This window comes from Bison bison, unplaced genomic scaffold (genome assembly GCF_000754665.1).
Source record: "Bison bison bison isolate TAMUID 2011002044 unplaced genomic scaffold, Bison_UMD1.0 scf7180017864519, whole genome shotgun sequence".
Classification (NCBI taxonomy): Eukaryota; Metazoa; Chordata; class Mammalia; order Artiodactyla; family Bovidae; genus Bison; species Bison bison.
This window is the reverse complement of record NW_011495072.1, coordinates 10,971,710-10,993,927: the sequence shown is the minus strand read 5'-3', so window position 1 is coordinate 10,993,927 and position 22,218 is coordinate 10,971,710. Positions and strand designations below refer to the sequence as shown.

Sequence of the window (22,218 nt, the reverse complement as noted above, 5' to 3'; positions counted from 1 at the left end):
GTGAATGCAGTGAGTTTCAGTCTTATTTGGGGGTCTTACTGGGGACTTGTAGCCTATGTGACAGCCTCTCAGAGAGCTCTGAGTAACTGCTATGAAGACGTAAGGTAGAAGACAGCAGATATATAAATTTTCACCTTGAAAATACATATAGTTGAGAATGAGAAATTTGCCTGCCTGAGGCAGTAAACTAAGGATGTTGCAGCCATCAAGCCATTGCATTATAGTTGTCCCCTGTGGTGGGTCCTGAGGGAATTCAGGATATAAACCCAGTGCCCACCACCTAGCCTTCATCCATTGCAGCCGCACCCAGCAGTGTGCCCAGCAGTGTGCCCAGCAGAGACTCCGGATGGGAAAACACAGGATACTGGCCTCAGGTAGCGGAGGTACATATCAAAGTAACGACTTCAGTGAGCCCAAACTTTTGTAGCTTCCTATACAGAGAACAGTGCTAAATTCATTAACTTGAGATGTCTAATTTTCTTTAATTAACAGTAATCTTTTGATATTCCAACTACTTGGTTTTGTTACAAAACTCGTATATATCCTGGCTCCTTCCTTACCTCTTTAAGCCCAGGAAGCAGCCTCTCGGGTAGCTCTAAGGGACTGCTCTGAAGTCCTCAGAGAATTACAGTATAAAACATAATTCTGAACTTTTAGGTTGTGCATTTTTTTCATGACATCGTCAAATATACATGTTGGTAAAAGATTGCTACTAATCATCAAAAAACCAACATCTCACGTTAATGATCTTAATGCTTTCCTATGTGTAGGAAGATGGGTGAATCTCGGGTCTTTGTAATTCTTCATTCGAGATGCAACCCAACTCTCTAGGGGACCTGTGTCCAAAACACAGGATGTTTCATCCTGGTTTTCTCCATCCTGAACTCCCCTTAAGGCACACAGTCTGTGAGTGATTGCAGTGGGTTACAGCTTAGTCCTTTCCTTAACCAGGTAGTGAGTGAGACTCTGTTCTTTTTGTTTACAGCTTTAGGCCATAAATTTGACCAAGGATTGGGAGGCATTTCATCACCGATTTGTCCCATGGTGCTAGGAAGGCTCATTTCTAGGTCAGACAAGGACTTCATTGATAGGTCACTTCTATGCTATATCTGGACACTGTGAATATACTAAAACGTCTCTGGATCATCTGTCTTACTAACTAGTCTATTATGACCCAGAATATGTTTCCCTTTGTTACTTCTTCCCATATCTAGAGCTGCATCATCACAATTAATTTTATATAGAGCTGTGTGTGTGCTAACTCACTTCTATCATGTCTGACTCTTTGTGAGCCCATGGACAGTAGTCTGCTAGGCTCCTCTGTCCACGGGGATTATACAGGCAAGAATACTGGAGTGGGCTGTGAAGCCCTCCTCCAGGAGATCTTCCCAACTGAGGGATCGAACCTACATCTCTTATGTCTCCTGCACTGGCAGGCCAGTTCTTTACCACTAGGGCCACCTGAGAAACCAATATGGAGGTATATATGTGTGATATATAGAGGTTTACCATCGTTAATTTTATCAGAGACCCGGCTGCACAGAAAGTAATGCAAGAAACAATAATCTTATAAAATAATTAAGGTATAAGCAATATAGCTAGTAACATTTTTAAGGTCACAGTACAACAATGAAGGAAGCAAAGCATGAATAGTTTGAAAACAACAAAGAATAAATTAAAACAATGATTAATATAACTTGTTGCAGTCTAGATCACGAGAAGCCATCAAGTCCAGAGAGGGGCCAGTTGGAGAGGCCAAATGCTGAAGGGATTAGATAGAAAGAAAAAGATAAATGCTCCATCTTTGTTTGCAAAGGTATACTTTATCAACTTGCTGCAAGTTAGTAGGCATAAGAGGAAATGTTTCCTCATATCCAGAGAACAAAGATTAAAAGCCGGCAATATTTCAAACAGCCATAAAATTACAAATTCATTCAGTGCCATGGAATTAAATCTTGTTGACCTTGACTTTTTTTTGTTAGTAGTTTTATGAAGCCATCAGGTTTTCCATTTACAGTTTTGTAAATTTTTCACTCAGTTCAGTGGGATCATTTAAAAGTTACCAGAAATGTGTATTTGTAAAAAGGTCCTTCTTATGAATCGTCAAGATCTACATTCTTTTAAAAAGAATCAGAGTAAAACAATAACTGCCCATAAATGTCAAAAGACAAATGATCTGATTACAATATAACTGTCAGTAAAATTTGGTTATTTCTGTGGCATACAAAATTTTAATACAATAACTAGAGTTATGACACATAAGATGCCAGGATACTTTTAGTAATTTTATATAATAATAATTATCTATATTGGAGAAGGCAATGGCACCCCACTCCAGTACTCTTGCCTAGAAAATCCATGGACAGAGGAGCCTGGTAGGCTGAAGTCCATGGGGTCGCTAAGAGTCGGACACGACTGAGCAACTTCACTTTGACTTTTCTCTTTCATGCATTGGAGAAGGAAATGGCAACCCACTCCAGTATTCTTGCCTGGAGAATCCCAGGGACGGCGGAGCCTGGTGGGCTGCCGTCTATGGGGTCGCACAGAGTCGGACATGACTGAAGAGACTTAGCATTAGAATTAATTATCTATATAGTATAATCTAAAAGTGTTCATTATAACTCATTTGACAACATTTCCCATGTTACTTAACATACCGAAAAGTGTAATTAGTATCTCTCTTTGAGTTATTTTAGGGCCCTCTGAGAAGGCAATGGCACCCCACTCCAGTACTGTTTTGCCTGGAAAATCCCATGGAGGGAGGAGCCTGGCAGGCTTCAGTCCATGGGGTCGCTGAGTCAGACACAGACTGAGTGACTTCACTTTCACTTTTCACTTTCATGCATTGGAGAAGGAAATGGCAACCCACTCCAGTGTTCTTGCCTGGAGAATCCCAGGGACGGGGGAGCCTGGTGGGCTGCCATCTATGGGGTCGCACAGAGTCGGACACAACTGAAGTGACTTAGCAGCAGCAGCAGCAGCTGAATCATTCCAAAGTGTTAGCTGTCAAAAGAACTTCATTTAGAATTTGACTTGGGGAAGGTTTGCCAAAGATATCAAGTTTTTATAGCATTTCTGCAAGGAGATCCAACCAGTCCATTCTGAAGGAGATCAGCCCTGGGATTTCTTTGGAAGGAATGATGCTAAAGCTGAAACTCCAGTACTTTGGCCACCTCATGCAAAGAGTTGACTCATTGGAAAAGACCCTGATGCTAGGAGGGATTGATGGCAGGAGGAGAAGGGGACGACAGAGGATGAGATGCTGGATGGCAGCACTGACTTGATGGACTTGAGTCTGAGAGAACTCCGGGAGTTGGTGATGGACAGGGAGGCCTGGCGTGCTGCGATTCATGGGGTTGCAAAGAGTCGGACATGACTGAGCAACTGAACTGAACTGAAAGTAGTATCATGCTGCTGCTGCTGCTAAGTCACTTCAGTCGTGTCCTCTTAGCGACCCTATGGACTGTAGCCCACCAGGTTCCTCCATCCATGGGATTCTCCAGGCAAGAGTACTGGAGTGGGGTGCCATTGCCTTCTCCAAGTAGGATCATAGGTCCCAATAAATACTTATTCACTTAACCAAAGAGACAGTAAAAGATTTTAAAGTCTAAATATGTGAAATTATAATAGATCACTTAAGAGCTAAAGAAACGTTTTACATTGTTACCAAAAAAATCAATATTTCAAGAAAACTTTGTCCTCTCAATGGAAAGAAAAATCAGATTCTAGTTTTGCACCACCTGACATTTAATACTGAACTTTATTTACTTAGTTTAACTCATTCTAATCTTAGCCAGACTGGACCACACATAGAATTCCTTTCTAAAGTTATCTTTTCTTTCTCACAAGCCTTTTACAACTTTCTATATCCATATTAGTTTGTCTCTCGTTTTCTTTCCCATTTAGAAATAACTTTTTTTAAAATAGGAAAAAAGAGAAATAATCAGCTTTAGCACAAAGTCACTTTATTTTCCCTTAACAAAGTACATTTCCATTTTAAAATTGAAGTATTTTTGATTCAAGTTTTGTACTGTTTCAAGTGTACTGCAAAGTGTTTCAATTACATATAATTCAGAATGTACATATATATATATATACTTTTTCATATTCTTTTCCATCATAGTTTGTTACAAGATATTAAATATAGTCCCTGGTGATATACAGTAGTTCCTTTTTGTTTACTTTATATATGGTAGTGTGTATCTGTTAGTGCTGCTACTGCTAAGTCACTTCAGTCATGTCCGACTCTGTGACCCCAGAGACAGCAGCCCACCCGGCTCCACCGTCCCTGGGATTCTCCAGGCAAGAACACTGGAGTGGGTTGCCATTTCCTTCAATGCATGAAAGCGAAAAGTGAAAGTGAAGTCACTCAGTCGTGTCCGACTCCTAGCGACCCCATGGACCGCAGCCCACCAGGCTCCTCTGTCCATGGGATTTCCCAGGCAAGAGTACTGGAGTGGGGTGCCATTGCCTTCTCCGGTATCTGTTAGTAGCACACTCCTAATTTATTCCCCCTCTTTCCCCTTTGGTAACCATAAATTTATCTTCTATGTCTGTGAGTCTGTTTCCATTATGTGAATAAGTTCATTTTTTTATCATAATTTTAGATTCCATATATAAGTGATAAATATGAGATTTGTCTTTCTCTGTCTGACTTATTTCACTTAGTATTATTATCTCTAGGTCCATCCATGTTGCTGCAAATGGCATTATTTCATTCTTTTCTATTCCTGAGTAGTACTCCATTGTATGTATATACACACACACACACACACACACATCTTCTTTATCCATTTATATGTTGATGAATACTTAGGTTGGTTCCATGTCTTGGGTATTGTAAATCATGCTGCTGTGAACATAGGAGTGCATGTATCTTCTTGAATTAGAATTTTCTTTGGATCCATGCCAGGAGTGGGATTGCTGGATCATATGGTAACTCTATTTTTAGTTTTTTAAGGAACTTCAATATTGTTCTCCATAGCATCTGCACCATTTCATATTCCCACCCCACTGTAAGAGGGTTCTCGTTTCTCCATTCTCTATTTACAATTTATAGACCTTTTGATGATGGGCATTCTGACTTGTGTGAGGTGATGTATAGTTATCATTATAGTTTTGATTTGCATTTCTCCAACAATTAGCAATATTGAACATATTTTCATGTTCCTGTTGGTCATCTGTATGTATTCTTTGGAAATGTCTAGGTCTTCTGCCCATTTTTTAAAAACCTTTCATTTTATATTGGGGTATAGCTGATTAACAGTGTCATGATAGTTTCAAGTCAATAGCAAAGGGACTCAGCCATACATATATATATGTATCCATTCTCCCCCAGACTCCCCTCTCATCTAGGCTGCTGCATAACATTGAGTAGAGTTCCATGTGCTATACAGTAGATCCTTATTGGTTATGCATTTCAAATATAGCAGTGTGTACATGTCCATCCCCAATTCCCTAAGTATTCCATCCCCTCATCCTTCTCCCTGGCAACCTAAGTTCATTCTCTAAGTCTTTGAGTCTCTTTCTGTTTCATAAGTAATTTCATTCGTATCATTTCTTTTCAGATTCCACATATAAAGGATGTCATACAATATTTCTCCTTCTCTGACTTACTTCACTCAGTATGACACTCTCTAGGTCCATCCATGTTGTTGCAAATGGCATTATTTCATTCTTTTTAATGGCTGAGTATTCCATTGTATGTATGCACCTCATCTTTTTATTCATCTGTCAGTGGACATTTAGGTTGCTTTCACGTCTTGGCTATTGTAGACAGTGCTGCAATGAATATTGGTGTGCATGAATCCCTACAGATCAAGTTTTTTTCTGGATATATGCCCAGGAATGGGATTTCAGGGTCACATAGTAGCTCTATTTTACTTTTTAAGTTACTTGCATACTGTTCTCCATAATAGCTGTACCAGTTTACATTCCCACCAACAGTATAGGAGGAGTCCCTCTTCTCCACACCCTCTCTAGCATTTATTGTTTGGATTTTTTGAAGATAGCCATTCTGACTGGTGTGAGGTGATATCTCATTGTAGTTTTCATTTTCATTTCTCTAATAGTTTTTCACGTGCCTCTTGGCCATCTGTGCGTTTTCCTTGGAGAAATGTCTATTTAGGTCCTCTGCCCATTTATTGACTAAGTTTTTTGTTTTGATGCTGTTAAGCATTATGCACTGTTTATAAAATTTGGAGACTAATCCTTTGTCAGGTCACATCATTCGCAAATTTTTCTCCCAATCTGTGGGCTGTCTTTTCATTTTGTTTATTGTTTCCTTTGCTGTGCAAAAGTTTTCAATGGTCTCATTTGTTATTTTTTATTTTTATTTCCATTATTCTGGGAGTCAGATAAAAAAAGATGTTGCTGCAAATGTCAGAGTCCTCTGCCTATGTTTTCCTCTAGGAGTTTTATAGTGTCCAGTCTCACATTTAGGTCTTTGGTTCTATTTTGAGTCTATTTTTGTGTATGGTATTAAAGAATGATCTAATTTCATTTTTTTTACATGTAGCTGTCCAGTTTTTCCAGCACCATTTGTTGAAGAGACTGTCTTTCCAACATTGTGTAGTCTTGTTTCCTTTGTCATATGTTAATTGATTGTAGGTGTATGGGTTTATTTCTGGGTTTTCTATCCTGTTCCAGTGATCTATAGTTCTACTTTTGTGTCAGTACCATACTGTTTTGATGACTATAGCTTTGTAGTATAATCTGAAGTCAGGGACCCTGATTCCTCTAGCTCCATTTTTCTTTCTCAAGATTCTTTTGGCTATTTGGGGTCTTTTGTGTCTCCATACAAATTTAAAGATTTTTTTTGCTCTAGTTCTATGAAAAATGCCATTGGTAATTTGATAGAGGTTGCACTGAATCTGTAGATTGCCTTGAGTAATATGGTCATTTTGACAATATTGATTTTTTCAATCCAAGAACATGGTATATTCTTCCATCTGTTTGTGTCATCTTTGATTTCTTTCATCAGTATCTGATAGCTTTCCGAGTCCACGTGTTTTGCCTCTTTAGATAGGTTTATCCCTAGATATTTTTGACATTTTTTTCGATGTGATGGCAAAAAGGGTTGTTTCCTAATTCTCTTTCTTATAGTTTATTGTTACTGTATAGGAATGCAAGAGATTTCTGTTTATTAATTTTGTATCCTGCAACTTTACTGACTTCATTGATGAGCTCTATTAGTTTTCTGATAGCATCTTTAGGATTTTCTATGTATAATAACAGTAACAGTTTTACTTCTTCCTTTCCAATTTGGATTCCTTTTATTTCTTGTCTGATTGCTTGTGGCTAGTACTTTCAAAACTATAGTGAATAAAAGTAGTGACAGTGGGCATCCTTGTCTTGTTCCTGATGTTAGAGATCATGCTTTCAGCTTTTCACCATTGAGTATAATGCTAGCTGTGGGTTTGTTATACATAGCCTATGTTGAGGTATGTTCCCTCTATGCCCACTTTATGGAGTTTTTTTTTTTTTAAGAATGGTATCTTTTTAAAGATGAGTTATTTTTGGCTGTGTTGGGCCTTAACTGCAGCACATGGGCTTTCTCCAGTTGCAGTGAGTGGGGGCTGCTCTTTGTTGCAGTGCTCAGGCTTCTCATTGCGGTGGCTTCTCTTGTTGTGGAGCACAGGCTCTAGGCACATGGGCTTCAGAAGTCGTGGGCTCAGCCACTGCAGCTTGTAGGTTCTAGGCTGCTGGCTCAGTAGTTGTGGCACACAGGCTTAGTTGCTCCACAGCATGTGGAATCTTTCCAGACCAGGGATTAAACCTGTGTCTCCTGCATTGGCAAGTGAATTCTTAACCACTAGACCACCAGGGAATCTCTTTTCTTTTATTATTTTTTTTTTTGCCATAAATGGAATTTGAATTTCATCAGTAGCTTTTTCTACAACTATTGAGGTGATCATATGGTTTTTAGTCTTAATTTATTGATACAGTGTTTCAACTGTTGATTTACGGATACTGAAAAAAATCCTTGTATCCCTGGATAATCTCACTTATTCATGGTGTATGATCCTTCTAATGTATTATTGGATTAGTTTGCTAGTATTTTGCTGAGAATTTTTACATATCTGTTCACCAGTTATATACTTACACTTTTTTGTGTGATGTCTTCCTTTGAATTTTTACATATCTGTTTATTAGTTATATACTTATACTTTTTTGTGTGATGTCTTTGTTTGGTTTTGGGATCAGGGTGATGATGTCTTCATAGAAAGAGTTCAGTAGTTCCTCTGAAATTTGCAGGAATAGTTTCAGAAGGATAGGTGTTAAGTCTTCTCTAAATGTTTAGTAGAATTCACCTGTGAAATCATCTGGTCCTGGGTGTGCGTTTGTTGGGAGTTTTGTATTTACAGATTCAGTTTTAGTACCCGTAATTGGTCTTTCATAGTTTATCTTCCTTCCTGGTTCAGTTTGGGAGATTGTACCTTTCTACGAATTTATTCATTTCTTCAGGCTGTCCATTTTATTGGTATATAGTTGTCGTATTTTTATTCTTTATAATTCCCCCTTTGCCAAAAAGGCTTTTTTCCCTTATTTTAATAGTTTTAATTACATACATTAATTAGAATTCTTAACCTTTAATACCTTAGTTTCTAGTGAAAACTAAGAAATAAGCAAGATGGGCACAATAAAGGACAGAAATGGTACGGACCTAACAGAAGCAGAAGATATTAAGAAGAGGTGGCAAGAATATACAGAAGAACTATACAAAAAGATCTTCATGACCCAGATAACCATGATGGTGTGATTGCTCACCTAGAGCCAGACATCCTGGAATGCAAAGTCAAGTGGGCCTAAGGAAGCATCACTACAAGCAAAGCTAGTGGAGGTGATGGAATTCCAGCTGAGCTATTTCAAGTCGTAAGAGATGATGCTGTGAAAGTGCTGCACTCAATATGCCAGCAAATTTGGAAAACTCAGCAGTAGCCACAGGACTGGAAAAGGGCAGTTTTTATTCCAATCCCAAAGAAAGGCAATGCCAAAGAATACTCAAACTACCGCACAATTGCACTCATCTAGCAAAGTAATGCTCAAAATTCTCCAAGCCAGGCTTCAACTGTACGTGAACCATGAACTTCCAGATGTTCAAGCTGGATTTAGAAAAGGCAGAGGAACCAGAGATAAATTGCCAGCATCCACTGGATCATTGAAAAAGCAAGAGAATTCCAGAAAAGCATCTGCTTCTGCTTTATTGACTATGCCAAAGCCTATGACTGCGTGGATCACAACAAACTGAGGAAAATTTCTGGCAATACCAGACCATCTTACCTCCCTCCTAAGAAATTTGTATGTAGAACTGGACATGGAACAACAGATTAGTTTGAAATTGGGAAAGGAGTACTGAACTGAACTGAAGAAACAAGCAATTGTCAACTGTCTTTTATATTAGTATTCTGTAGATTGGCAAATTTATAAATACTATTTTTGATTTCTAAAAACATGTGCTTTTTCTGTATAAAAATTTGTCAGTGTGGTACCAAACATATTTATTAATAGTCCTAAATATCTTACAGTCAGTTCAGTTCAGTTACTCAGTCATGTCCGACTCTTTGCGACCCCATGGACTGCACACACCAGGCTTCCCTGTCCATCACCAACTCCTGGAGCTTACTCAAACTCATGTCCATCTAGCTGGTGATGCCATCCAACCATCTCATCCTCTGTCGTCCCCTTCTCCTCCTGCCTTCAATCTTTGCCAGCATCAGGGTCTTTTCAAATGAGTCAGCTCTTCACATCAGGTGGCCAAAGTATTGGACTTTCAGCTTCAATATCAGTCCTTCCAATGAATATTCAGGACTGATTTCCTTTAGGATGAACTGGTTGGATCTCCTTGCAGTCCAAGGGACTCTCAAGAGTCTTCTCCTTTTGAACACCATGGTTCAAAAGCGTCAATTCTTTGGCACTCAGCTTTCTTTATAGTCCAAGTCTCACATCCATACATGATTATTGGAAAAACAATAGCCTTGACTAGATGGACGTTTGTTGGCAAAGTAATGTCTCTGCTTTTTAATATGCTGTCTGGGTTGGTCATAACTTTTCTTCCAAGGAATAAGTGTCTTTTAGGATGTCCCAATAGTAACTTAAACCACGAAGATGCAAGAGGCATTCTCACAAGAGGGTGCAATTATGCAGCCTTCACAAGACCCAGAAAGTTTACTCCTTGGTATAGGCTAAGAAAATAAAGGCCTTGTTGTATAGGCAGATACAAAATAGGTTGAGACAATAAAGGCCCTTTACAGATTGGAACTCCATATGACACATTTCCCTAAACCTGGCCTAGCTGGACAAAGAGACTGCTCAGAATCCCATTCTACTTGACTGGTTGCCAAATATGCATTATATGTGTACTTATCTGATGGCTGACCAAGCTCTCGAAACAAAGTGGAAGGTGCCTAAGATTAGTTAGAACATTTGTATCTCAAAGGCACAGGCAAATGATTCAAGTTCCTACTAGAAAGGCTTTGGCTTTCTTATTGTCAGAATTTTGGGAAAAAAAAAGTTTTTAAAACTTCTTTGGCCAAAATAATTACTTTACCAAGCCTTCTGAATTATGGTTGCTTTCATGGGAATCAATTTTTGGTGTTATAAAAAGGAAGTTCAGAGAGAGTCGAACACGATGTAGGAGAGCGTTGAAGGAGATGCTTAGAGGAGCAGGGAGGAGCAGTGGAGAGCAGGGCCAACCAAATTCAGGAGCCTTTTAAAAATTCTGATATAATTTCAAGCAATCTTTTGTCAGTTTTCCGTAAGAAGTTACTTTCTCATTTCCTCTTTTAAAAGCTTCTAAATACCAATCAAAAGAGGTCTTCCATTCAGCAGATCTTTTAGTCTGCTTTCTCTAGCTGGTGTTCATGGGAAAAAAAAAAAAACAAAAAAACACCCTCAATCTTGAAATGGCAAAAGAACCCTATTTTGGTGATTTTTAGGTTGAGATTTCCTTTGGTATAATGTCCCAAATTAAGTAAAGTGAAAGTGTTAATCGCTCAGTCATGTCTGACTCTCTGTGACCCCATGGATGGTAGCCCTCCAGGCTGCTCTGTCCATAGAATTCTCCAGGCAGGAATACTGGAGTGGGTTGCCATGTCCTTCTCCAGGGGATCTTCCCAAACCAGAGATTGAACCCAGGTCTCCTGCATTGTAGGCAGACTCTTTACCATCTCAGCTACCAGGGAAGCCCTTTATCCCAATTAAGTAAGTATTTGCAAGTATAAGGTCCATATGTAATGTACCTAAACCTGACCATCATGTTAGTCATTGGTTAGCAATCTGTCATTCCTCTTTCTTTTGTCTAGAAAGCTTTCCCATTTCAGAGTCTGTCAGGATAAACTGCTATTGGTAACTGTATGTGGGGGGCCCTTCTGCTGTTTATGAACTTAACTCTCCTAGTTGTCACCCAGTAGTCATTTCAGATTTTTTACATGTCTCAGTTTTCCTCTTTGACAGTCTAAAACCATGGTGAGCACTGGGAACCCAGGATTGCCAAACTTTTTGTGTGTGTTCCCCAAATGGGCAAGTTTCTTTAAAGAGTCGGTTTCCTTGTGGGACTGCTGTGTGGTATGAGGACTGGTCTCCACCTCTGCTGCAAGCTTCTCAATTGCCTGAGAAAGCCATACCTGGCCAGGTATGGCTTATTCATCTACCACTGAATAAATTCAGGATCATCAACCAAGATGATAAATCTGAGATCATGAGAGATTCACCCAAATTTGTACGCACATGTAGAGAGGTAGACCAGCACAAGGGGCCCTGCTGGTAGCAAGGCTCCAGATCCTTGTAAAGTTTTGTTGAGGGGATGGAGTCTCCTCTGGGCCCCTCTGTGGTCAGCAAAACCGTCCACTGGAAAGTAAAACCCACATAATGCAAAGCACTGAGTTTCCCTTTTACTTGGGGACCTTACTGAGGTCTATATTCTAGGACTATATCCTAGAACACAGCCTCTCAGATAGCTCTGGGGGAACTGCTTTCAAGAGGCAGGGGAGGAGGTCTGGGAAATAGGAGTAATCAACTACATATCTTGGTAAGATTACTGCTAATCACCAAAAACCAGGGATCTCTAGTTAGTGATTTTAGTGCTTTTCTATATACGAAAAGATCTTGGGTGTGTATCTATGCGCAAATCTTGGGTGATTAGAGTTCTTCTGTAGATGCATCTTAACAGTCTAGGAACCATGTGTCCAAAACACAGAATATTTCATCTTTTTTTTTTCCCCATCCTGAATTGCCTTCCTGGCACACTGTTGGTGGGTGGCTTCCTTGAATAGTGACTTAACTCTTTGTATAACTGGATGATGAGTGAGCCTCCTGGTTCTTTTTGTTTTCAACTGTGAGCAAGGGGGTGCAGCAGAATGGGGAGAGAGAAAGGGGGCAAGAGGGAGCAGGCTGCATTCTAGCCATATTATTTATGAATTGTGTGATCATGACAGAGGTCCTTAACTTCTGTGTGGCTAGTTTCCCTTCTGATAAATGGTGACAGTAGAACCCATCTTGCAGGATAGTGGCATAGAGATTCTAAACCTATATCATCATCTCTAGCACCCAGCAGTGGGTGGAGTCTCCATTTGTGATGTCTTATCAAGATACCGCTTGAATTACAGGAAACTGGAAAACTTAACTTTGCAGAGCTGGGGACACCAGGAGGATTTTATTTTCCCCCAATATTTGACTCCACATGGAAGGGCTATATCTAGCCCTCCAAACCTAGGGAGAACTCCATGAACCCTACTGGGGCAGCAGACCTGAGGCCTGACCTTCTTTTTCCCACCCTCAGGGCCTGAAGAGGATCTCTGCCTACATGAAGTCTAGCCGCTTCCACCCAAACCCTATGTTTCTAAAGCTTGCCGTGTGGGGAAACAAGTAACGCCTCCAACTAGGAGATGACATGAGGAGCCAGTGCCCTGGAGACAATATGGACCTTCCTGCACACAGAACCTTCTGTCTTTTTCTTTCTCTTTCTGTTCACTCTAGATGCTCTCTTGGCCCCCTTATCCCTCTCCCACACCCCTTTCCATCCCTACTTTAAAGATTCAGTTTCCCATAATTTTTGAGCAAATTTCCTCCCCCACCCCACATTATCTCTCCTGCACTGAAGCCACCCAGGCTGTCCTTCCCTTCCATGGTTGCTTCTGCTGTGAGGAGCCCAGCCAGACCCCTGGCCCATAGTGCTCTGCTCTGAGCTCCCAGCACTGCCCTGAAGACCAGACCTGGCCTGGTGTACAGACCATGCTTCCCAGTGTGGTTCCCGCCCAGCCTGTTTGATCCCCAGGAAAGCCTTATTCACACCTGCTGTGTCTTGTCTTATTCCCTCCTGGCTTCCTGGAGTCATGAATGACTGTGTTGGGTGTATAGGGGTGTCCATTCTCTCTTCTGCTGTTTACTGCAGGGCCACATGGATGGGCATGCGTGTGTGTGTAGAGCGGGTGGGGCTTGATTGTTCATTTCTATCTCCACTTCACGCATCTCTGTTCCTTAGCATTAAGTCTCTACAGAAGGGGGGCCCTTCTGTGCCTGGTTTCCTCTTTAATTCAGCATTCATGGGCTGCCTCCTGTCAGCTTGCAGTACTCTGTGTCATGGTTCAGGGGACTCTCAGGGGCTGGAGAAGGGGTCTGAGTAGTCTACTGATGGTGTGGGATCCTGGTGGATTTGCTTCTGTCACCCTTTCCTGAAAGCTTACCCTGCTTTAGATACCCTTCATGTGCATTCTTAAAACATATCTCAGTAAAGTGTGCCCCTACTATATTACAATCGTGTTATACTTGGTTTCCTCTCCAGCTTGACCATAAAGTCACTGAGGAAAGAATCCATGTCTTATTTGACTTTATGTCTCATATCTATTTTGCTGCCTGGCACACTAAATATTTAATGAAAAGTTGGAAATTTGAAAGAACTATCTCTAGTTAAAGCCCTGCAAAGTGTACAGTAATTATACGGATTTTAGAGGTCTGGATATAATTATCTCAGCCACTTGAGGTAAAGAATAAATTTCAGAAGATTTAAAATCTACAGGTCTGGGGGAAAGCCAGTAGGTCTCATTAACCTAAGCATTTAGTAGGCTGTAACTGGCCCTTGTATAACTTGACCTGAAGTGGGCAGGTCTAGCGTAGCCACTCTGTGTGGTCAGAAGGTGGAGTGCCATCTTATATCAGGATACCTGCACCTGCAAACCGCAAAAGTACTGCCTCAATACCTGAGGCGTAAATCAAGTCTTAGCTCAAAACAAGGAGTAACTTTAGAGAAGTATCCTGCTGGACAGTTGTCTAGCAGTTTAAATAAACAGAGAACAGTAAGAATACTTGTAAAGTCTTTAAGAATTATACGATTAAAGATAAAACTGGTATGACAGAAAAGAAAAAAAAAAAGCCCAGTAAAAGAGAGCAGCCAAGATGGTGTAGTATTAAGACTCTGAGCTCACCTTCTCTCGTGAGCACGCCAAAGGTCACAACTATCTGCAGAAGATGCATCAATCAAAAAGACTGGGGCCTACCAGGAAGGATCTTCTATAACTAAAAGACATAAAGAAGGAACCACAATAAGACAGGTAGGCAGGGAGGACTCCTGCTATCGTGAAATCCCATACCTCTCATGGGGGTGACCCACTAACTTGAGAATCATTATATTGCATAGGTTCTTCCATGCGTGGGCTAAGTAACTTCAGTCGTGTCTGATTCTTTGTGACCCCATGAATGGTAGCCCACCAGGCTCCTCTGTCCATGGGATTCTCTAGGCAAGAATACTGGGGTGAGTTGCCATTTCCTTCTCCAAGGGATCTTCCCAACCCAGGGATCGAACCTGCTTCTCCTGCATTGGCAGGCAGGTTCTTTACCACTAGCGCCACCTGGAAAGCCCAGGTTCTCCTATAGGGGAAGAAGAACCTGTGCTTATTTCTCTGGGATCTCCCTGAACCTGATCTTCCGTGCTCCCTCCAAGCACTTCTGCCATCTACTTCAAGAACAGGGCATTCTGTGCTGTGTTTTATCTCCTAACCAGAACAGAGTGAAATTCTTAAGGTTCCTTGAGACCATTAAGTACTTTTCTGAAGCAAACTCTTCTTTATTCTTTCCATTTTCATTAGAAGGGAATCAATGCATTGTTGTGCCTACTTTGAGTCAGGCTCTACACAAGCTTCAAATAAAATTTGCTTAAGTCACAGTCCCTGCTCTCAGGCAACATATTGTTCAATGGCAGAGATAGACATTTAAGCCAGCAACTAGAGTTCAGTAAGTGCTGACAGAGGAAAACATTGACTCCTATAGGAACAGGGATTTAAAGTCAGTGCACTGAAATTAGCTGGGTGGAAGGTGGAGGAATGTCACTCAAGTGAAACCAAATCTCAGTGGCTTAATGCATGTTTATTTCTTGCTCACCTTTTCTGTCCACTGCAGTCAACAGCCCCTGGTTTTCCTGGTCTGTCAGAGACCCAGACTGATGGAGGCTTCCACAGCAGTCTGAAGTAGATATATTCACCCGCACAGTGGCTTTTAAATTTTTTGCCCAGAAAACGTGTAACTTCCACTGTGTTTAATTGGCCAAAACAAGTCAGAATGTTACATGTAAGTTCAAGAGGGAAGTGACACTTCTCTAAAAGGGAAACAATCATAAATCATTGGTGACAATCACTAATACTTCCCAGAGGGATTATCAGTTGTGGCTCCCCCCAGGTAGGGGCTTCTCAGCTTACCTTAGATGGTGAATAGGCATTTGGCAGGCTTAGCTGGCCAGAACAAAAGCATTCCAGGCAGAGAAAACAGCAAGTGCAAAAGCGTGAAGAAAAAGGAACATGGTGCTTTTAGATAATTTGTAAGTTTATGTAACATTCATCCATTCTAAATGCTTTAGAAATACTGGCTTATTCCTGACAAGGTCCAGTGGGCGTTGGGTGGGGTAGCAGGAGAGGGGGCGGTTCATTTGTCAGAGAAGGCACAGGAGGCCGGAAGTTTACTGTAGCAAGGCCTGGATCCCAACCCAGGCAGCCTGACTCTGGAGTCTAGGGTATTCAGAAAAGCTAGAACCCAATGCTCCAGGGAAAGGGACGGACATCTGCCAAGAGATGTAGCTGGAGAGGAAGCAGAGGTCAGGCTATGGTTTTGCAAAATGGAGGAGACTGTCTTTTTCTGAAGGCCTACCATATTCAAGCAGCAGTGATGTAAGCAAACTTACACATTAGGAAAATCACTGGCTAAATGTTACTTCCTCCCTCCTCTACCATCCACCTGGACTCCTTAAATCCCTTTGATCCACATGGCTTACTGTACCATCCAGTCCTGCAGCTGAGGGATAAGGAAAATGCAATTTCTGTACCAAGTCCAGGTGTTTTAATAAGCTGTTAAACTACTTTTAAAGGCAGATCCATTTCTGTACACATCACCTATCCCATCCATGAAATAACTCTACAAATTTTTCTTGACTCACATAAGCTATTTTCTTTTGAACTGGAAATGCCTTTATCTAGCTGCTCAATAATGAATACAAATGAAGTTCTCTACTTTTGGGGGAACTTCTCCACCACATTCAGCTATCACAAGTTTTTTGTTTTAAAAACTTCTTACTGATGCCACTTGCACAAACCCATCACTAGTCGACTAGTTTCACACTTGTGCGATCTCTGTGCCTCTGGGGTGACAGGGTGTCCACTTTCCTTCTTTGCTTCAAGGCAGACATTGTGAGAGCATTCTCTCCTTGCCCATCTTAGAACTAGAGTCAGGGGCAGTTGGGACCTGGGGGAGCCACATCTCTCCATCGTATTACTTTTGCTGTGGTTTATTAGAAGTCATAGGTCCTGCCCACACTCAAAGGGAGAGGATTTCACAAGAGCCTGAGTACAAGATGGTGGGATTATGAGGGCCATTTTAAAGTCTGTTCACCACAGGGAAGAGGCAAAGAAATGAGAAATTGGCCCTTCAGTCCCTGGAGAAATGAGTCCTGGGAAAAAGTGTCCACCAGCAAGAAATCCTTGTCAATTTCCCAAGCTTTTCCAATACTTAATAAACTGTAAATTCGTTCATCTGAAAAATGGTCCTCTTACTGGTATAAATTTCAATTTCTTGAATTATAAACATCTTTTAAACTTTTGGGCCATCAATATTTCTATTTTCATAAATCATCTGTCCATAGCTTTTGTTCACTTTTAAAAAACTGACTTACCTCCATAAAGATATCATCTCACACCAGTCAGAATGTCATCATTAAAAGTCTACATATAATAAATGCTGAAGAGGGTGTAGAGAAATGGGAACCGACCTGCACTATTGGTGGGAATATAAATTGGTGCAGCCAATATGGAGAACAGCATGAAAGTGAAAGTGTTAGTAGTTCAGTTGTCTCCAAGTCTCTGTAACCACATGGACTGTAGTCCGCCAGGCTCCTCTGTCCATGCAATTCTCCAGTCAAGAATACTGGAGAGGGTAGCCATTCCCTTCTCCAGGGGATCTTCCCAACACAGGGATCAAACCCCATCTCCTGCATCGCAGATTCTTCACTGTCTGAGCCACCAGGGAAGCCCAGAGAACAGTATGGAGGTTCCTTAAAAACCTAAAAGTAGAGCTGCAATAAGATCCAGCAATATTACTCCTGGGTACACACCCAGAAAAGATGAAATTTCTACTTTGAAAAGATACATGCACCTCAATGCTCCTAGCAGCACTATTTACAACAGCCAGGACGTGGACACAAACCAAATTCCACTGACAGATGAGTGGATGAAAAAGATGTAGTACATATACATGGTGGAATATTACTCAAACAAAGAATGAAACACTGCTTGCAGCAACGTGGATGGACCTAGAGATTATCAAACTAAGTCAGAGAAAGACCAATATCATATGATTTCACTTACATGTGCTGCTGCTGCTGCTGTATGTACATCTAAAAAACTGATACAAATGAACATAGAAAATAAATTTATGGTTACCAAAGGGAAAAGGTGGGGGCAATGGTGGGGAATAGATTAAGAGTTTGGAATTAACTGACAGACACTATATATAAAATAAGTAATAAGGACCTACTGTATGGCACAAGGAATTATGTTAGTTTAAAAAAATATCTGGAATGCCTTGATGATTTCAGTTCAGTTCAGTCGCTCAGTCGTGTCCGGCTCTTGGCGACCCCATGAACCACAGCATGCCAGGCCTCCCCATCAATCACCAACTCCCGGAGTTTACCCAAACTCATGTCCATTGAGTGGATGATGCCATCTAACCATCTCATCCTCTGTCGTCCTTCTCCTGCCTTCAATCTTCCCTAACATCGGGGCTTTTCAAATGAGTCAGCTCTTCGCATCAGGTGGCCAAAATATTGGAGTTTCTGCTTCAACATCAGTCCTTCCAATGAATATTCAGGACTGATTTCCTTTAGGATGGACTGAGTTGGATCTCCTTGCAGTCCAAGGGACTCTCAAGAGTCTTCTCTAACACCACAGTTCAAAAGCATTAATTCTTTGGCACTCAGCTTTCTTTATAGTCCAACTCTCACATCCATACATGACTACTGGAAAAACCATAGCCTTGACTAGAGTTCTTTATATAATAGTCTCTATACTGGTCTTTTCGGAGGTGATGGCAACCCACTCCAGTACTCTTGCCTGGAAAATTCCATGGACGCAGAAGCCTGGTAGGCTGCAGTCCATGGGGTCACTAGGAGTCGGACACGACTGAGCGACTTCACTTTCACTTTTCACTTTCATGCACTGGAGAAGGAAATGGCAACCCACTCCAGTGTTCTTGCCTGGAGAATCCCAGGGATGGGGGAGCCTGGTGGGCTGCCGTCTCTGGAGTCGCACAGAGTCGGACACGACTGAAGCAACTTAGCAGCAGCAGCAGCATACTGGTCTTTTATCTCATTTGCCATTAGTTATCCCTTGTCATAAAAAATCTTTGCAATCTGGAATAACGGTAAATCTGTAAAATCTTTCCCTTTATAGCTTTTAAAATGGTGTATTTAGAAAAACTTTTTCTTCCCTATGATCAAAATTTCATACATTTTCATTAATACTTCTAGAGCTTTAACATTGGGCCTTAAACTCCCGATGAATTAATTTTAGTGAATAGCATAACATAGGAGTCTATTATTTTTAATTGCTAAGTAACTGTCCTATTCCTATAAATGGGTTAGTCCACCAGTTTGAAGTATCTTTATCACATACACAAGGGTCTGTTTCTGATCTCCAGTTCTTTTGAGTCCATAGTACCACACAATTTTACCTGAAATCTTCCACAACTATCCCCCACAATTTTACTTGAAATCTTCCCAAATCTACCACACACCTTTACTTGAAGACTTCAAGTCTTCACAGAGGGTACAGTCTCATTTAACAACCTGTTATCTACAGCTGTGAAATCTCACCTTACTCTCAAGGTCTGGGCAAGAGCCTCTAGCTCTTGAACTCAGGTGTAGGGTAGGCGAACGCCAATTTGCAGTGATTTAATTCACATGTCCTTACTCCCCTTCGGCCTTTATTCCCAACAGAAGTCAAGCTAGACACCAGTAGCCTGAATGCTATTTATTGAAAAGAGCAGGAAAGAGGGAGTACAAGTACCCTAGGGACGGAATGGAACAAAAAAAGGAGTACAAGTCTGCCTCCTGCTCAGCAGATTCTTCTGTTGCCCCACTGGGCCATCTTGTTGTTGACAGGCATCTTAAGGAAGCGGTCAGACTGCATGTAGGTAGCTATTTTCTCCAAAGCCTGAAGGGAAAGCACACCAAATCTTATAAAGACTCTAACCCAGGCCAAAAGACCCATTTCAAAACAGTAGCACGCACATGCTGCCTGACTCCACCCCCATGTCCCTCATCCCCACCGCTTCTTATAGACAGTGCCCTCCAAAGACTTAAAGTTTAGAGGTGTCCAACCACTGATCCCTTTAGGCAAAAGTTGGTGTTAGGCAAGAATATACAACAATGGGGTCCCTTGAGGGCCCAGGGCAGCCTGTGTTTTTTAAGAGAAAGGTGCAAGGGGCATCACCTCAAAACGGCACATGAAAGCCTTCAGATTCGGAAATTCATCCAGGCACTTGGGCTCAAACATACGGTTCTGATCTAAGACATCATAGGTGAGGAAATCCACAAAGGTGAGCTACAGGGACAATAAGATCATCAGGTCTGGGGAGTTCATTAATACCTGCAGAGACAGAAAAGGATCCCCTCCCTTTCCTTTGTTCTACCTTTTCCCCTGCAAACCATGAGTATTTCCCCAAGAACAAGGAGAACTGTTTCAGTTGTCCAGGTAGCTGTTCCAAGTACCGAGGCTTCAGCTTTTCCTGGGGGAGAAGTAAAAGCAAAAGTGAGAACAGCTGCCATCATCTCCATGAATCAGGGCATGGGCCAGTGATGGACACTTAGCAGCCCTTTCTCCAGGTGCCTTCCTCTCCATGCCTTCAGGGAGAGGTGGCAGATGGAAAGGAGGGATGTGGAAAGAAGAAGGGCCAACATCAGAGTTACATGACAAACCAATCCTCCAGAAATAAGAGTTCTGTTTCTTATTCTGACAGACTTGGTGGGAAGGTAGCAGCAGTAGAATGGGGCAGATTTAAGCCTTGAGTTCCTAAAGGCTCCTTGTTCTTGATGCCTTCCTGTTCAGGAAACTCACGTGGTCAGGGTTGTAGCAGAGTTGTACCAGTTGCATGCGAAAATCCATTATTTGGTTCTCCATGATGTCCACTCGGATCCTTTCCTCTTCAGTGTCACCGCCTGTAGGCCAAATGACAGGAAATCACCCTTGGCCTTATCCATTCCCAGGCGAGCTGCCCTCACAACACCAGCCCTACCCCAACTCACACATATTGTGCTTGCGGGCGATGTAGCGCAAGATGGCATTGCTCTGGGTCAGCCTGTTCTTACCGTCCATGAGATAGGGCAGCTGGAAAGAAAAGGACAGGCCAAATGAACAACCTCTCTCTTGCCTCTCTGCCTCTCTCTCCTGGGAAAGAAGACTTGCAGGGAAGAGAACAGTAGAGAAAAAATGCTGTGTTAGAAGAAAGAAGAAAGAAAGTAAAAGGTAGCAACTGAGTCTACACTTAATTCTAGACAGGGTGCTTTACTGAGTGTGTGTTTGTGTACGGGTATGTGCACGCTATGCACTTTTTCTCCGAATAAGGCTTTTAAATGCACAAAGCAAATTACACATATTACATAATTTATATAACATTAAAAGAACAAAATTTTAAGAGTAATATGTGCCTATGAATGCATTAAATAACAAGAAGATGTAATGACTATCATACTTTCAAAGTATGATAAGTGTAAATAATATTTATTTATATTTGCAACACATGTAATGCAAAAATACCCAGTCACAGGCTTGGCTAATAATCAAGGTTACATTGCCTACATTCACAACAGAAAGAACTGTTAACTTTTAGTTAGTGGTTAGTAGAAATGCAAATGTAATTTTTTCTTCATCCAAGTCTAAGGACACCCTGCATTCTATCTATTCTATCGAGATGAAGAGCCCTTATTCTACAAACCGCTAGAGGAGAGAGGAAACAAGGATACAGTTGAAGGCCTTCCCTTCTGCCCCCTCTTCTAAAACCACCTACGTTAGGGAAGTCCAGGTCTAGTTTGAATTTCACATCCAGCCACTGGCTCTTATCATAGTCAGGAGCTGTAAGAGAAAGAATGAAGTGGGATCCAACCAGCTTAATATCCCACCTGAGGAGCGTGGAAAGATTTAGAGACACACCCTAATTCCAATTCCTCACAAGCGTGCTAAGTCGCCTCAGTGTGGCCGACTCTTTACGACTCTGTGGACTGTAGCCTGCCAGGCTCCTCTGTTCATGGGATTCTCCAGGCAAGAATCTCCAGGCAAGAATTGGAGTGGGTTGCCATGCCCTCCTCTAGGGGATCTTCCTGACTCAGGGATCAAACCCACATCTCATGTCTCCTGCATTGTCAGGCGGGTTCTTTATCACTAGCGCCACCTGGGAAGCCCAATGCTTCACACACCCAGATCCCAAAAGCTTAGCCATTACCATCAGTGTTAAGGCAGAGTTGGGCAACGGCAGGAGGAAAATTCCCAGCTCTCTCCCCACACTAAACACAACAGACAGCTCTCAGGTGACTGGTGGCAGAAGTCCCACCCGACCTTGGCGTAATGCCACCCTCTGGGCACAGTAAAACAGGAACAGTTGGAAGACCTGCTCAGCTCAACGCGGCGTCGCACCGGCACGTAGTGAGGCATTACCTTCCCCGCACGTGTATCTTTTCTCTTCATAGGACGT

The 22,218-nt window shown here is 41.7% G+C and overlaps 2 protein-coding genes across 3 annotated transcripts in view; one reads left to right on the top strand and one right to left on the bottom strand.

Annotated features, from left to right (window-relative positions):
- LOC104981663 (glutathione S-transferase Mu 1-like) overlaps positions 1–13,812 on the top strand; it is an 18,819-nt gene extending 5,007 nt beyond the window's left edge. The window contains exon 8 of one of the 2 annotated variants that reach the window (XM_010830891.1): positions 12,779–13,812. In XM_010830891.1, coding sequence (XP_010829193.1) covers positions 12,779–12,868 — 90 coding nt within the window. In that variant the 3' untranslated portion in view covers positions 12,869–13,812. Of the gene's footprint in view, positions 1–8,603; positions 8,687–12,778 lie in introns of those variants that run through there. The other variant, XM_010830892.1, reaches the window with a different exon arrangement.
- A 5,675-nt stretch (positions 13,813–19,487) lies between these two features.
- The window catches only part of GSTM3 (glutathione S-transferase mu 3 (brain)), a 3,288-nt gene continuing 557 nt past the window's right edge, over positions 19,488–22,218 (bottom strand). Inside the window, exons 2-8 of the mRNA XM_010830890.1 lie at positions 22,182–22,218; positions 21,538–21,602; positions 20,777–20,858; positions 20,589–20,689; positions 20,164–20,259; positions 19,965–20,075; positions 19,488–19,685 (exon numbers count right to left, since the gene is read on the bottom strand). Of these exons, the coding sequence (XP_010829192.1) occupies positions 19,587–19,685; positions 19,965–20,075; positions 20,164–20,259; positions 20,589–20,689; positions 20,777–20,858; positions 21,538–21,602; positions 22,182–22,218 (591 nt within the window). The 3' untranslated portion in view covers positions 19,488–19,586. The remainder of the gene's footprint in view (positions 19,686–19,964; positions 20,076–20,163; positions 20,260–20,588; positions 20,690–20,776; positions 20,859–21,537; positions 21,603–22,181) is intronic.